This window comes from Cuculus canorus, chromosome 23 (assembly GCF_017976375.1).
Source record: "Cuculus canorus isolate bCucCan1 chromosome 23, bCucCan1.pri, whole genome shotgun sequence".
Lineage (NCBI taxonomy): Eukaryota > Metazoa > Chordata > Aves > Cuculiformes > Cuculidae > Cuculus > Cuculus canorus.
The window spans coordinates 8,334,702-8,351,773 of record NC_071423.1 but is presented as its reverse complement, the minus strand read 5'-3'; the positions used below and the strand labels follow the sequence as shown (position 1 = coordinate 8,351,773).

The window sequence follows — 17,072 nt, the reverse complement described above, 5'->3', positions numbered from 1 at the left end:
ATACCAGAGAGTAGAGAGAAGCTATGTTAATAGAAGGGTTTTGGCCCTGTAGAGTTCTCTCCTTGACATGCATGACCCCTGTGAGGTGACAGAGAAGCTGCGGTATCCCTTAGGACCTGCTGCCCACTGCCACATCAGAAGACAGACCTAAAGGGAATCGGTAGTGGAGGCGACATGCCTGGTGTGTGACAGACTACAGTGGAACCAGGTAAGGCTGAAGGACTGAGAGTGGATGGCTGGGAAGACACGGTGACCCTCTAATCACAACCAGCCATGTGGTCTCACCTGGTCTAGAAGCATCACTGAGGATTTGATGATCTCACGCCATTTCTGTAGCTCTGAGTCATGATACTTCTGCTGAGATTCCAGTAACTGGGCCCATTCTGTTTGAGACTGGGGTAACCTGTCAGGCAGAACATGAATGAGAGTGAACCAAGGGAAACCGAAGTCAAGGGGTGCAAAGTGCACTGGGGTGCATGTAGATGGCAACAATTCTATCTAATATTTCACCCTAAAGCGGCAGATTTTCTTGAGCAAAAGTGCATTTAAATGTGCTCAGTATTTTCCTAAACTGGATACCAATGTTACTCTATCTTAACCATGGTAATTAATTAATAGCACAGATGTGCCTTTTGCAGATGTTGTAGCTTGGGTGAAACCGAAAGCCCATTTGCCAGAAGGGAATGGAGGACAGAAGGCAGGGTGCTCTCAGATGTGTATGCTGAAAGACGGCACTATGGCTGGTGATGGGGAATAATGCAACACAACTTAATGCTGTGGGGCAGGTAGCTCTGTACAGTTTCCATCTTTTGGTTTTTTTCTAGGCATGTTGTGTCAGTCTTTTATTTAATAGAAGGCTTTCTCTTGAGTAATAGCAACACTGGCTGTCCTTTTAGAGGCAAGTGTGTGCAGTATCAATCCCCTCCCTTCAGGCCCAATTAATCCTCTGGAACAGGGCTGCAGACTGCTGAGTGGAGCAGATTCAGAACAGATGGAAGCACTCAAGGTGCTGATGGGGGGATCACTGGGACTGGCTGCCCAAAGCTGCCATGACAGCCTCAGGCAGGTGCCCGCGGTGAGCCTGGCGAGGAGGTAAACCTCAGCTGGGCTGATGCGAGGGTGAATCTCAGTCGAGCAGAGCAATGCAAGGAGCACAGCAATGAGGAGCAGAGTCAAGGCAGTTGGTGTTGGCAGGAAGATGCAGCAGCTTCTGCCCATTTCTCCTGAAAGGTATGGCTCTTTACTTTCGCACACCCCCAGTTAAGTTTTGCTACTTCTAACATAGCTAAAAGTCTTTCCTATTTTTTATCTGCTTACCTGTTTGGGCTCTGTTACTTTCTAAGATAGCTGAATCCCTCCTCAGACTACAGTAGAGATTTTTAAGCCTCATTTATGGATGTCCCCATGTTAGTGAGAGCTCAGCTGCAGCTAGAACTCATTTTTCTTGGGTGATTTCCTCCTTTCTCCCTGGCAATGTAATGTAATAGTCTAACTTGTTCGCCTTTTACCTTAGTAAATGGGCAGAATGGGATGCCACTGCTGTACCTTCAAACCTCCTTGACTCCGCTATGCTCCTTGCATTAATCCAATTGACTGAAATTTATCCACAACTTGGCCCAGACAAGCTCTGCCTCCTGCCCAAGACCCATCAGCTGGGCCAAGTGGCAGCTCTGGGCAGCCACTCCCAGGGACCCTGCTGTCAGCGTGCATCTGCCCTGCTCAGCTGGCTCCAGACCTGGAGATAAACAAAGAAAAGTTAATTAAGCACAACAATAACATAACACTACCACAATTTTTAAGAATGGTGAATCCTGTTCTCTAATAAACAACACTCTACTACTATTAAAGACTGCTTTCCATGTCTAAATGGAGAGGCTGCGCACTGAGGACCAGCACACAGTCTAGAACTGCTGCCTGCCCCTGCCTGCAGGGAACACTTAAGTCTCAGTAGAACCAGATATGGAAAAAGGTCTCTTCAGTGTTCAAACTGAACACTTCTGAGCACACTGAGTAGACAGTCTACTTCCACAGCAATCCTGGTTGCAACACCGTGCTGTAGAGAGGCGGGGGGGAATAGAGCTATCCATATAACTAATTCTACTACGTGCACATTACAAGAAGCATACAAACACCATATAAGTCTTGTACTTAAATACTATATTGTAGCGATCCAAATAAATGCAAAGAGTGTCAGAGGAAGATAAAGAGGCAAACTCTCTTAGTGTATCTGTCTATGGGAGAGCAGCAGGGCTATTATGGAGAAATAATTATCCCCTTCCCTAATAAGGAGAAACCGGAAAGCCTACAACATGAGATAAATCACGTAAAAACATCATGATAGTATACGTGGCTATGGATGCTGAAAGTCAAACCCAACTTAGCAAGGGAATAACAGTGACTGCACAAAAGTACAGCCATGAGGGGGACAATAAGGGGACAAAACCAACTTAGCAAAGTGGATTTGGGATGTTCTCAACCTCTGAGAGCAGAAACTATTCAGACAGGATATCTAGCATGTACATAAAAAAAAGCTTTCAACTAAAAATGCCAGAAGGAATTAAAGCCACAAGCTTTCTGGCTATCATTACAATACCTACAGGACATCAGGTGACCAATGTAAGAACCATCTACAAAAGGTGCTCTGGAGTGCATCCGTGGAAATTCAGACTCACAGGCCTGCCTTTTACCCTAGACAAGATAAGGCAATCTATATAATAAAGACAAATTGATCCCAATAATAAATCCAGTCTGGTTGGAGGCTGTCAGTGAGTTTCCTGCAAAACTCACTGCCATACAGCCTGCTGCCATACAGCCTAAAGCTCCACACATCTCAGCAGACACCAGAGTAGACACTATACTGAAATAGGACACCCAAAAAGCCTTGGACAAGGTTCTGCCCTACCAATTACTAAAGAAACTAAGTCAATCTGCAATCACACTTCACTGCTTACCAGATGCTGGTGCTGCTAGCAAAGGCTTAGGTCGTTAAGAAGATCACTGTCCCCTCCTAGTGATCTCTCTTTCTCCCATGCTCTAACAGCTTGCTGATATCTGGACCCACACCGCTCAAAACCTAAGACACTCATCCAACAGCTGATTGTGTCTCACAGGCCCAAATTCTCCTCTAGGTACAGAGCGTTCTTTCTAAGACACTGCTTTTCATACAGAGCCATCAAAGGAGGGGAGGTGACAACCTTGGCCCAAGATTTTAAACCATTTATTCGTACAGCATCCTCCACTACATGGGATGCCGGGAAGAAGCAGAGGTTGCCTCAGTTCGGTCTCTTGTGCTGCAACTGCTCAGCAGTTTCAGATTTGGGAACGCTGATAGCCCCTCCAATTCAGCTACCTACCTGGACTATGTGTTTTACACAGAAAGGCAGCAATCTACAAGCCACCCAGGGCTTTGGCATTCTGGGAAAGCCTCTAACATCCATAGGAAACATGCAAGAGGCAGCAAAGACAATGCAGGGGTGATGGTACCTTTCCTGTAGCCGCAAACCCTGCCATGCTGTGAGCGTCTGCGTGGTATATTCCAACATCCAGAGTTTGTAGAACAGCATCATATTGAGAATGACCAGCAGCACCAGACTGGAAATAAAGAAAACAGCCAGCTTACCAGGAGCACCTCATAGCTCACTGCCTGCCAATCACACCTGGGCATCTGGGGGCCCAGGTCCATGCTGTATGCGAGTGGGGATTTAATCTGAGTAAGGACCAGGTGATAAGAACCCAAAACTTCACCTGATGGGAGAAATGTGTGAGCAAGGAGGATGGACAGAAGACAGAAAGACAGGGATGACAGATGAGACAGAACAGGCTGGATGAGTGGGTGTGCTGAATGCAGAGAAAGGGAGGGAAACAGGAGAGTGAAGAGGTAAAAAACAGAGACAGTACCTGAAACAGATCTAATGGAGCAGGGAAGAGAAAAGACGGAGTAGATGCAGGTTAGAAACAGACTGACACAGAACAGGAGAAACTGGAATGAGCACAGAAGGCTCATAGTGCAGAAGATACAGTGGGGGGAAGGAGGGAAGGAAGGAATAGTGGGAAAAGAAGCAAGAATGATGGACAAATAACCACGTGCCTGCAATTAATGGTGCAATTCCCTCAGCAAAAGAAGAGCTGTGTGTAGCTCTTATGGACAAGCCCAAAGCAGGGCACTGTCTGACACATAAATGCATGTTACAGCCTGTGTGTATCCAGCCTTACCCACTCCTACTGCATGCAGTGATGGGAACAGGACCACAGGCTGCCCTACAAACCCCTGCTTAGACCAGACACTGTACTGTTCCTCTCGCCACCCCACTGCTGTGCAGGGGCACTTCTGCTCCTCCCATCCATCAGATGCATGGAACAGATTCCAAACTAACATGCTCATGCCTATCTCTGGACAGTGCAGTTATTTTGCTGGAAAAATGTCCCACTATTCCTCTGTTCAGTCAGGTGGGCGGCAACTGGGCAGGAAAACATTCTGAAAACATTATGGAGGGCTCTCTGACCGCTCCAAGCTAAACCAGTAGCCCATCAGGAGAGACTGTCCTAGAGTACTTGTAGTGAGGGGCCCAGAACTGAACCCAGGATCTGAGGTGTGGCCTCACCAGTGCTGAGTAGAAGGGGATGATCCTTTTCCTACTTTTGGCCATACCACTGCCGATCCAAGCCAAGATGGCTCTTGGTCTGCTTTGCCACCTGGTCCACTGCTGGCTCATGTTCAGCCACTGTCAACCAGCAACCACTTCCAGGTCCTTTTCTGCCAGGCAGCTTTCCAGCCGCTCTGCCCCAAGTCTGGAGCGTTGCATGGGTGTTGTGGCCTGAGTGGCAGCACCTGACACTGAGCCTTGTTGAATGTCATACAGTTGGCCTCGGCCCATCGATCCAGCCTGTCCAGGTCCCTTCCTGTTCTCAGGCAGATCAACAATCCTGCCCAATATAGTGTCATCTGGCAAACTTATTGAGGAAGCACTCAGGCCCCTCACCCAGATCAAACGCATCTTAATTGCATCTCACCTGTCTAGATGCAGAAGATGATAGCACAAGGCTATCTTCTCATCACTGCATTAGTTTACAATTACCTTAATTATCATTACAGCCACCAAATGGGTTGCTGCTGCAAACCTCTGCAGTCTCTATCTCCACTGGGAAAAAGAAATGCAGAAGGGAGCTCAGTTTGAAAGTACCTCAGTCTACAAATCTCATCTTCTTCCACCTCACTGAAAGGTGGATGGAGCTTATGAAAAGAATGAGCCAAGTTCGGCTGTTCCTCTGGGGTTAACAGTATGCTCCACACTTCCCTAAGTGAGGGAAAAGCCCACACTGAATCTGGATTGCTCCTTTTAGACCTGCACTGCTCACAGTGCCTGCCCAAGCAACCACCTGCAGCACTAAGGCATGAAAGCTGCGGCCAGCTCTAAAGGGCTGACGAACAGTAAACCCACCTTCATTCAGCATAAAGACTGAGCCGTAGGGACATGCAGGGACACATACACAGCCCCTTGGAGCACACAGCCAAGTCCAAGACTAGCAACTGCAAAAAGGTGATGGCAGAAAAATGCCCAAACCAAACATAGTTCTTATGCTGAACTAGAAATCATACCAATCTCTCTTGCCACTCTGATTTTGGCAGAAATCATCTCTAAACAGTCCAGCTTCTTTCTGAGATGGTATCTCATGTCAAAATCATTGCCCAGGACCAGATCCAAACAGGTTTTGTCAGACCAGAGGAACAAAGAACCAGACAGACTCCTCACATACACAGAGCCTGCTGTGACAGCACAGTAACTTCTATTAGGGAACTTTGCATAGTTGTCTTTCATGATAACAGCTAGTTTGATGGCAGATTGCATCAAATGACTTATTTTAAATTAAAATCCCCACAGTTTCTAGATGTCATTGAAATCTCCAAGCTGAGTCTCTGAAGTAAAAAGCCTTTCTACTTGTTCGATTTCTTCTCTTTTGACTCCCGTCTCCTTGCACAGCAGCCCCTCACCCTGCTTGCCACTATCAGTATTGCCTGTGTCCTGGATGGTCAAGCTGACCTGCATTTAGGATTCCCAGAAACACACAAGTCTGCAAAGCCCGTGTTGGGTTACAACAAGGTCAAAACTGAGGAAGGAAGGACTTTGATAAAATAAGATCCAGAACCTATAGAGCCGGATCAGTAGCCAGCTAAGTACTGGCAAAAGCTGGAATCAAGCCAGACAAAACAGCTGATGGGGCATTTGGGGGAATTTTAATTCATTCTTTTCCACCTGTCATTGCTTTTCTCTCCTCTGTGCTGTGCAAAGTTTAAGTGAGGAATATGAGAGAGGAAAAACTCACACAGGGGAGCACAGAATGCCAGAAACACAAAAAGATCAAAGTTGTCAAAGACTGACTGTGAAGAAAAGCCAAAAAATCACTCACACAAAACTGATGACAAGAAGCAGCTTGGAGACACTCTGCAGGTGGAAGCCGCTGGGGCTCTCCTCGGGGATGTGCCGTGTCTGAGTGGAACCTGAGGAGATGGATGTGTTTAGGCTAGGAAATGCTATCTGATGGGGAGGGCAACCCTTGTCCCTCTACCCACTCCTCCATTTCACTCAAGGCAATCATAATGGATCCTCCATGTCCTGGAAAGCTCAGGTCCCTCTTCCCATTAACCCTCCACAAGCAAAGCTCCAGTTTTTCTCCAGAGGTATCCAGCTCTCCATCATTAAAGCAGGATGGGGTTAGCAGTTCCTCACCTGCCACATGCTTGATCGATGTGCAAACCTCCTCATCTGTTGGGGTGGTGACGGACTCAGCACTCCTCCAAGTGGTGGAACACGCAGATGGCATGGGCCCGTTTCCTACGGCGCACAGTCGATTGCTTGCTCACTTTCTCTTTAGGGGATTGTCTGTGGACCTCAGCCAGGTACGTGCTCTCCGTTTTGGTTAGTTCGCTCTCTGCAGACAGCAAGGGAAAACATTTAATAAGAAGTGACATTGGGCCTTGCAGAGATATAGACTTAAGCCTTCTAAATAGCAATAGCTGCTGAGGCCAAACCAGTTGGCAGAGACCCATGCCAGGGGACACACTATACATCATAGAATCATTACAGGTTGGAAAACACCTCTAAGATCACCCAGTCCAGCCATCAGCCCACCACCACCACGTACAAAGTTACATGTCTACACAGGTTTTGACACTTCCAGCAATGAAAACTCACACCGCTTCCCTGCACAGCCTCTTCCAATGTTTGGCCTCTCTTCTACACACCTTTTGCCAAACTCTGACCCAGACTGCCTGTGGTCCTGCCAGGGAGCAGGATTTGATGACCAAATTAATTCTAGCAACTGTTACAACGCAGGGGCCGTGACTTTGGCTGCCCCCTTTGTACACCACTTCGAGGACTGATCCCTGGTAGGCTGGCAGGCAGGTATCACCCGTCATGCTGCCGCGCTTGCAGGGAGGCATGCATAAACTATGGAAGGTGGCCCTGTTCGTGGGTTTGTTTACTGTGCAAGCTCATTTACATTCTTACCAAATGACGGAAATAATCTTCTAGGCCACTCCAAAAATTCTTCTCAATGAAGGATTTCACCAGCCACCCAAGCTGTTTCCTGTAACGTAACTCTGTGGAAACCCTATACGAAGAAAGAAAAGTCATTCTCCCTGTTTTGCTTCCTGGATGCAATGTGCACACTTTTATTCCTGAATGGTCTCAGCCTTTGTGTTTTCTCCAGAAAGCATTGCATGAAAGTCCTCCAGTGTCAGAAAGCCCCAAAGAGCCTCCCCGAGATGATCCTGAGACCTTTGGCCATGAGGTGGGCAAGACTTACAGATTACTTATTGAAGTCAAACACAGAAGCATATAGCTTTGCCTGGTACTAAATTCCTCCACTTGTTTTCCCCAAGTGCAGCTCAGAGGCACAGTCCCTGGAATATGTCCTGTTGCTTATCACATTGCAGCTCACTGTGTGTGACAGCTGGCTCTGCAAACCATTGCTTCTAAGAAAAAGCAAGAAAAGCCTGTGAATTTTTTCCCTGGCCCGCCTAACTCCCCTGCATCAGGTCTCTTGTTGCTCAACTTCACCATGGCAGACCACTGCCCCTATGGTAACTTCATGATAGGAGGGTTTCAGCAACAGGACAAGAATCATAGAATCATAAAATCACTGAGGTTGGAAAAGACCTCTAAGCTCATCCAATCCAACCGTTAAGCCCAACACCTCTGTGTCTACTAACCATGTCCCGAAGTGCCACGTCTACATGTTTTTTGAACCCCCTCCAGTGATGGAGACTCCATCACTGCCCTGGGCAGCCTCTGCCAGTGCTTCACTACTTTGTCAGTAAAGAAACTTTACCTAACATCCAATCTAACTCTCTTCTGGTGCGACTTGAGGCCATTTCCTTTCGTCCCATCACTTGTTACTTGGGAGAAGAGATCAGCACCTGCTTCACTACAACCTCCTTTCAGGTAATTGTAGAGCAATGAGGGTCTCTCTCATCCTCCTCTTCTCAGCTAAACAACCCCAGTTTCCCTCAGCACAATCCCAGTTCTCTCAAGCAAGAAATAAGAAATGAAGTAAGTTCTCCCCAACCCCTTTCTAACGCAGGAAACAGCAGAACTCCCACCCAAGGTTGACTTCTGATCATAAGTAAAGCCCTTTATCCCATAAGAAGTGTACCTGAGTCGACTTTTGTTTCTGGCGACACGAGTCAATGTGTAGCGGGTATAATGGTGTAGAAATAATCATGGTACGGGACATCGTGAGTTAGCACCTCTGCATCTATGACATAGCACTCGCTTTCTTGGCTGGCTTTGTACATTGTCTGCATAAAAGACAGCAAGCAAGGCAACTATTAGTCTGGTTAGAACATGGCTTTGATAGATCACCACTTTCACTTTACAGAAACAGCTCTACCACAGATCACAGACCTCACCACAGCCAAGCCCCATCCCTGCAGTTCTTCTGTGAACAGCACACCTTAAGGGAGCACATGCTTGAGGAAACCAAGTGTTTGGGCATATTTCAAAAGGGGCATTCAATTCCAGTAAGCTCAGCTTCCAGCCTTTTGTATCAGAGACAAAACCACATCGCCACCACGTGAGGACAGTTCTCTGTGGACCTTTGCAAGCGATCGCTATCTTCTCATTAAACTTATCAGGGAGCAATGTGATCTAAAATCATGAGTGGCCCTGCTTTGAGCAGAGTCCTTTTCAGAGTGAATTATCCTGTGGTTCGCAAACACAGTAAAAACATATCAATTGCTTCTCTTAAGCCTTCTGATCTGTTTCTCTCTCTGCCCAGAACAACTCTCACAAAGGGGACAGACAAAGTTAAACTACAGAGCCATATACAAAAGTATGGCTTTTCTTAAAGACCATTCCCACTTACCTCTGCAGTGAGGGCACAGCAAAGTGTGCATGGTGGCTGACCCCAAACTCAAGAGTAAAATAGGCCACATCCTTACTTGCCTGAAAGTGTAACTGTTGCCTTTGCCTACCACTTTGCTCTCCTCTTTTCTCTTATCTTTCTGCACGCAGTCTTGCTTCTAAGCAGCACACTTCATCCATGCTTAAAAGGTATATCTTACCACCGGGATTCTCCTCTTGCTGGAATGCAATGCTCAAGCATCCCATCTTTTCTTCTGCCTCTCTGTATTCCCTTAAAATCTCAGTATTTACCCTTGGCCACTCTAACATATACTCTGGACACAGAAGGAGGCTTTTCCTCCTCTCTAGCTGCAGATGCAGCTAGCCCAGCTCTTCCCAGTGCATTGCAGATGCTCCCTTTTTTAACTTTTAAACAAGTCATCTAACTGTCCCCACCAAGTAATAAAAACAGCCTGGACATTCTTTATGAAGAGCTGTAAGAAGGACGGCTAGATAGTACATGACTTTCTTGTGACCTAGTGCATGAATAACAACTACTGGACTGAATACAGCTCAAAACCCACCAGTATGGTTAACAAACAGTGTTGTTAGAATGTGCTGGCTTGTGCACAAACTCATCTACTTTGATGGAAAATTTACAGTCCTTTCCTTGCAATGTGATCCAGAGTGCAAGATTCATGTTTCCGGTGATACCGAGTAGGAAGTTAATAGAGGGAAAATGTGTAAAGGAAAATGGGTAGGGAGAATGAAAACATGCAAAGCAGCATGCCCAAGACAAGAAAATAAATCACAGATCTGATTCTACAAAGCTTTCCCTACTCTTGCTCCCCTTTCACTTACCTGCGTCTCAGTGACAGTGGCAGTTTTGGGGGCCAGAGGGTTGGTGAGGGTAATGGTGTACAAGATCACTCTGGTCTGATTGCCGTTTTCTTCCTTCTTCCAGGGATGAAAGATAATATCTGAGAGGACAAAACAATATTCCATTCAAATAATGGGAGAGGGATCTCCAGTCAGTTCCCTAGGAAAAGGCACAGCCATATAAAGCTCTGGACAGCATTTCCTTCCCCTTGGAGAGCTTGGCTGTAGAAGCACTAGAACTCAATGGAGTGCGAAAGAAAGGTCTCCTGTACTAAATGTGAATGCTTTACACTTGTTCATGTGCAGGGAAAGAGGGAGAGGCTAGGGACATATCTCCTTCAGCAAACCTACAGTTATAGGAAAAAACTACAGCAGGCCAAGGGACACTCGTTTTGCACTTTCAACTGCACAGTCCATGCCAGTGTGTGGTGTGGAGCCAGAAGAGCTTTTTCTTCACACGGTTGAGCTTTGAACACAGGATCAGACCTTAGTTTACGTTAAAAAATAAAAGAGTCTGCTTCTTCCATAAACATAGATCCATCTCTTAGAAAATAAAACAAGAGAGCCAAACAAGGCTGGTTCTACCTACCTGCCTTTGATTTTTCTCAGTACAGGCTACAGCTGTCCCAAGATCTGCTCAGGATATTGCCTGATGATACAGGGACTGGGTAGAGTTACACCTCCAAGACATGTGTCAAGATCTTCCTTCTGTCCATACCTCTGTACCTTGCAGGTACAGTGACCGGGCTTTGCCAGCAGCAGCTTACCAGAGAAACCGGCGCTGTTCCATGAAGTCCCTCTGGAACTGGGAGTCCGTGAAAAGCAAGTCATACAGTTTGTCCACACTGAAGTTGAACACTTCATTCACATACTGACGGCCATTCAGATCCTCATAAAAGGCTTGGACTTCTCCTGTGGGGAAATAGGACCACAAGCACTGGCTGTGATCCTCTCTGCCAATATCAGAGGCTGCGCTTTCACAGTACCAGGACCCTAGTATATACTTTGTAAAGAAGGAAACCCAAAGGAGGTACTCTTCTAGCCCTCTCCTCCATTGATAATAGGACAATAGTTGAAACATTAGAAGGGATAATTAACTACGTAAGTTATTTTAGGGACATCCTTCCAAATACATTCACACATTCACCTTCTGCAGCCCAGGATGGGAATTCTCTGCATCCTCTGAACTCTGAGGGTCCTGAATAGGAATTCAGTATTTCCCCTCCAGTCTCTCACTGGAAAGGACAGCACAAGGCTGAAAAACACCACCAATGGAATGGCCCTTCCCCGCTTACCTTCATCATGCGTCTCTGACGAGTCACTAAGCTCAGTGGGAATGTCTTCATTGTCATTGAAGTCTAGGGAAGGGGAATTCACAGGGCCAATAATCTCTAACTTCTCTCCCATGATACTTGCAATGCCAAGGTCTTTTTCCACAGGACTCTCTGCCACTGCCTCCTCCTCTTCTGGTAACACTCCATCAAACTGTAGAAAGGAGAAAGAATACTGAGGATGAGATCAGCACCTGGAAATTGGGAATTATTTATGAAAACTTTACATCTGTGGGCCATTTTTCGTATCTTTGAACATTTGGCCTCGATATGGTTATGGATGTTCATCCCTGGAGGTGTTCAAGACGAGGCTGGATAAGGCTTTGAGCAACCTGACCCAGTGGAAGGTGTCCCTGCCTATGGCAGGGGGATGGAGCTGGATGAGCCTTAAGGTCCCTTCCAACCCAAACTATTCTATCATTCTATGATTTTAATGACATGTCTGGAAATTAAATAGCATGAAAAGGAGGAAGGTTACCATGCAGTGTTTGTAAAACACATGGGTATATTAGATCACCTCCTCTCAAAGAATCACAGTTCAAGCTTGGGACGTACATGAGGCTTTTTTGTTTGTTCAGACAAGCACAGAAGCAATACTCAGTCTGCCTCTGAACAAGCCCTGTACAGCTAGGAAAATCTGAGGGTACATTTAAACAAGGTCTGCTCTGCCATAATACTGTGAGGGCACACACTGCTTCCTAGGGAATGACCAAAGGCAGAGGAGAAATTAGAACACTTATCTCCAATACTTCACTTCTTTCCATCAAAAAGCATAGAAAGGAAAATGACCTTGCTGTTGAGAGTCACAGAATGGTCAGGGTTGGAGGGGATCTCTGGAGGTCTTCCAGTCCAACCCCTGTCCTACAGCAGGTTCACCTACAGCAGATGGCACAGGAACATGTCCAGGTGAGTCCTAGTTTACCGGCTTTTAGGACAGGCACACTTTGCTCACATTTTCCTGGGCAAATGCCATGCTCACAGATATCACTGACTCGAGGACTGAGGTCAGCTGCAGTGGAAGAGGAGCTGGAGGGTAAACAGCTACCTTGTACATGGACCACTAGCTGGATCCCAGAGAAAAAGCTTACTGCTCCCATTGCAATGAAGGCAGAACCACTTACCGAGGCTGGTGCTTCACTGCTTCCCGTAGATGTCAAAGTGCTGGCAGTGACAGATTTCTTTGGCAGCTGAGGGCTAGCTTCTGGCTTGGCCTCCATGCTGCTTTTTGAGGAGCTGTCATTGACCTCATTCTCCTCCACAGGGATTTCTTCACAGTAGCTGAGACGCCACAGAGAACACAGGTTTTTATGTTTACCCCTCTCAGTACAGCTACAACTGGACACACAGAGCAAGTATGAATACTTCTATGGAATTTCCAATCTGACTGGAAGCAGAAATGGCTCACTGCAGGCAAGATAAAGCTCAAACTTTTCAAGTTTATATGCAGAGACTGACAAGCATCAGCACTTTCTGAACATGTAACATGCTGACTGGCTTGGTGACAGGGATGCTTTGGCATCTACAGAATTGCTCATCTAGCTCAGCAAGCAAAGAGGCCAGCATTTTACTCCCTACCATCTTCCATGAGGAAATGCAACACTTTCAGCTTTTTAGAAATTCCACATAAAAGGGCAAATGTTTGGCCAGAACCCAGAACCTCTCACCAGGGACAGGCAGCAGTTTGAGGTATGCAGTATCAGGACTCCTGTTCTCCTGAGGCCATCTTTTCTGCAGCACAGGCAGATTTTACTCCTCCTTACTCACCCCATTGTGTTGAAGTCATCATCAGGAGGCACATAGTCTTCATCATCACTAGTCAGACCCAGCTCGTTCCCGTAACACTGGTGAACAAAGTGCCAGAGCTCCTTCGGACAGAGAGGCTAGAAGAAGGAACAGAGAACAGCATACATTTTCACACGAGAATACTGAAATATAATGGAATTTTGGAACTACCATTGTCAGGAGTATTACAACCCTTGTCCTTAAAGTAAAAGTGAGCAATTCTGACACAGCCCCTGTTGGGAGGTGAAGCCTTCTGATGGGCTCACCTCTTCTGAATTCCGGTGATGCTGCAAGGTGGATTGCATGTTACTGGCAGGCTGGTCCAGCTCCACGCTGGCTAAGGACCATGGGTATATGTAGCCTTATACCATTAGGCCAAGCTGGCTTAGTGATCGCCCCCATCAAGCCATAAGATGCCCTTTTGCCGAGCAAGCCTTCACCGTCACCCCAGGTTCTGCCCTAAAATCTGACTTTGTTATTTCTCCGTGCCACAATCTCATGTTACTTAAGACTATCAGCCCTGCAGAGAAGGATGTGGGGGTGCTGGTCGACAAGAAGCTCGACATGAGCCGGCAATGTGCGCTTGCAGCCCAGGCCAACAGAATCCTGAGCTACATCAAAAGAAGCGTGGCCAGCAGGTCAAGGGAAGTGATTCTGCCCCTCCATTCTTCTCTTGTGAGACCTCACCTGGAGTATTGTGTCCAGTTCTGGAATCCTCAACATAAGAAGGATATGAAGCTGTTGGAACGAGTCCAGAGGAGGGCTACAAAGATGATCAGAGGGCTGGAGCACCTCCCATATAAGGGAGAGGTTGAGAGGGTTGGGCTTGTTCAGCCTGGACAAGAGAAGGCTCCGAGGAGATCTTACAGTACCTGAAGGGGCTACAGGAAAGCTGGAGAGGGGCTGTTCACAAAGGCTTGTGGTGATAGGACGAGGGGCAATGGGTATAAACTGGAGAGGGGCAGATTTAGACTAGACATTAGGAAGAACTTCTTCACCATGAGAGTAGTGAGACACTGGCACATGATGTCGAGGGAAGTTGTGGCTGCCCCATCCCTGGAAGTGTTCAAGGCCAGGTTGGATGGGCCTTGGGCAGGCCTGATTTAGTGGGAAGTGTCCCTGCCCGTGGCAGGGGGGTTGGAACTAGATGATCTTTAAAGTCTCTTCCAACCCAAACTATTCTATGATTCTATCAGAAAGCAAACATGAAGGTACACTCAGAGCAGCACACGAAATGTGATCTCTAACTATAAAATATTACAATGCTGTGCACGTAATAATGTAAGCAGTAAAGCTGCATTTCCTTCTACGCATTTTCTCTGTTCCTTCTGTTGTGCCTCCATTTAACATCTCCTACTACACCAAACTTCAACAGCTTATGAGTTCTTTTTCCCTTCCAAGTTTGTTTCAATTAAAGCTGCCTAAAAAATTACAGTTGCAGGGGAAAAGATCTAAAACAGGAACAAAGAAAAACATTTTCTATTGCAGTTTAAAATCAAAGAGAGTTTGTCTCACCAGAAGCTATCATGAAAAGCTTGCATGTAATTCCAATTAAAAAGAGAAAATGAAGTATCACAACCCTTTACAAGTGCTCAGCTATTTAGGGATGCAGGTCAGTTGATCACCATATGACTGCCTTCTGAGGTTCTGAAGAAGTGGGACAGGACAACTTGTGATTTAAATATGCCGTACAGGGATGAAAGGGAATGGATTTTTACCCATGAGAATTTTATGATAAAAAACAAAGATATTTTGTTAATGAGGGAAAACAAATCTAGTAAACCTAGTTCCTGAGTTGCTGGCTTGAGCCTCTTCCCATAGTTACTGCTCCCATTTGCTTTGACCTTGAAACCAAGGGCACTGAATTTTGGTAGGAACTTCAAAAGGCTGATCAAATTACTGCATATGGTAGCAACACAAGCTGCCCAATGCAAAGCGATCCTTCTACATACTGAATACTACGTTGATTACTTAAGTCTTCCAGTATGGTATGAATTCAAGCCAGAACATCTCGATGTGCTTGTAGCACTGTGAGATCAGTTCTTACTCCTGTAGTGAGGCCAGAAATACTGAATGGACTATGGAACAAACATTCAGATCAAATACAGGATATATTGGGCCTCCGGCATAACAGGTGCACATCCCTGCTTTATTTTAAAACCCAGCTCTTTGAACCCTTACCCAGCATACCCCACATCTGCCACTGTTCTCACCTGGGTTTGGGATGCCCTGAACACATGCTTTTTTGCTGTCCTATCTTGAACTCTATGCTTCTGAAGCACAGATTTACTAAGAGCTTTACATATGTAGTGAGCTATTTCTGTTGCACTTTGAACTGCTGGCTCCTGGGCTGTTTCACTTGAATTACAGACCTCAAGAAACCTCCTTACTGAGATGCATGCAGCAGAGGCAAAGCGCAAGACCTATCTGTACATAGACAGAATTCCATGTGATACGAGAGAATTGCACCTGCAGTTATGTACCTGCTCTGCCTAAACACACTTGCTTACTGTCCTTGCATCTTTTTATGCACGTGCAGTAGTCATGGCTAATATGCTTCAGCATTACCTCCCTTTCATCCCACCCCAACACTCTAGTGCTGGTCTCTGTACCTTGTCAAGGAGAGCATTCTGCCAGAGTCTGAACATCATCATGTACGTCCTGTCCCGAGCCCCAAAGGAAGTAAAAAAGTGCTGAATGGGAAGAGATGGAGAGAAAAATCAGTTCAGAAAAAGCCCCAAAAAGGGAAGAAAAGGATATAAAGCCATTTGTATCGCTTTCCAGTTACAGAAGGACTGAGCAAGCCACATAGCTCAATTCTTGGGCACAGACCAAAGCTCAGGGAGGCATCACAGAGAAGATAAGTACCACTCACCCACGGGAGCGAGTCTGAGCACAGAACCATTTCTGTTAGAGATGTGCTACCATACCACCCAGATGTTCTACCTGGTCCCACACCCAAACTACATGTGCTCCAGACCCAGCTCAAGCCCAAGGTCTGCAGAAGCCCTGCACCCAGCCCTTTGCACAGGCTGCAGGCAGTGCAAGCAGTCAATTTAGAACAATCCCTCAATACATTTATGTTCCCCTGCCCCTGAGAGCCGTAAGGGGTGGCTCCAGAGGTAGAGGCTTCAAAGATGTACCTTTTCAGTGTCAGTGCAAACTTGGATGGCATTAGGAATGAGTCGTGCTGTTTTTTTCCTTGGTCATCGAGCAGATATCCTTCAAGCGAACTGTCAGCTACAGTCAGAGCCACGCAGAAAAGGGGAAGGCAGAAAAAGAACACGGGTAGAGAGACACTGATGAGAAAGACAATGGAGACAGTGCTTTTAAAGTAGTGTCAGCAAATATGCTGACATAAAACACATGCTCAGAGCAGCATTCTGACAGCCTTACCAGTGTCTCCCAACGGAAGATGTTGCTGTAAAAGCAGATCCAGTTTTCAGAGAGGTAGAGGCGGCCCTGCAGGAGAATGTCTCTCTGTAGCGCGCATGAGTAATCTGCGGGTGGACAACAAATGATAATTTAGGAAGACCAAAACCAGAAGGACAGCCTAAAGGTGAGGATAAGCAGCAGCATAAAGAGAGCTACTTGACACAATCCTGCAAAAGGCAAAGAGAGAGCCAGACAGAACTGAACCACAGCTGCTGCTGTGTCCACTAGGTTCTGATTCCTCTCAAGGGCACATCACAGACAATCTCTCCTACTGCCTGATGAACTTGCCTTATTAGCCGGTCAT

General features: G+C 46.4%; 1 protein-coding gene across 1 annotated transcript in view; it reads right to left on the bottom strand.

Moving 5' to 3' along the window:
• The window catches only part of GRAMD1B (GRAM domain containing 1B), a 98,325-nt gene that overhangs the window by 594 nt on the left and 80,659 nt on the right, over window positions 1-17,072 (bottom strand). Inside the window, 17 exon segments of the mRNA XM_054087082.1 lie at window positions 286-403; window positions 3,484-3,591; window positions 6,406-6,496; window positions 6,726-6,787; window positions 6,789-6,928; window positions 7,506-7,608; window positions 8,653-8,699; window positions 8,702-8,797; window positions 10,203-10,327; window positions 10,995-11,132; window positions 11,516-11,705; window positions 12,673-12,829; window positions 13,316-13,431; window positions 15,946-16,026; window positions 16,477-16,530; window positions 16,532-16,573; window positions 16,730-16,833. Of these exon segments, the coding sequence (XP_053943057.1) occupies window positions 286-403; window positions 3,484-3,591; window positions 6,406-6,496; window positions 6,726-6,787; window positions 6,789-6,928; window positions 7,506-7,608; window positions 8,653-8,699; window positions 8,702-8,797; window positions 10,203-10,327; window positions 10,995-11,132; window positions 11,516-11,705; window positions 12,673-12,829; window positions 13,316-13,431; window positions 15,946-16,026; window positions 16,477-16,530; window positions 16,532-16,573; window positions 16,730-16,833 (1,772 nt within the window).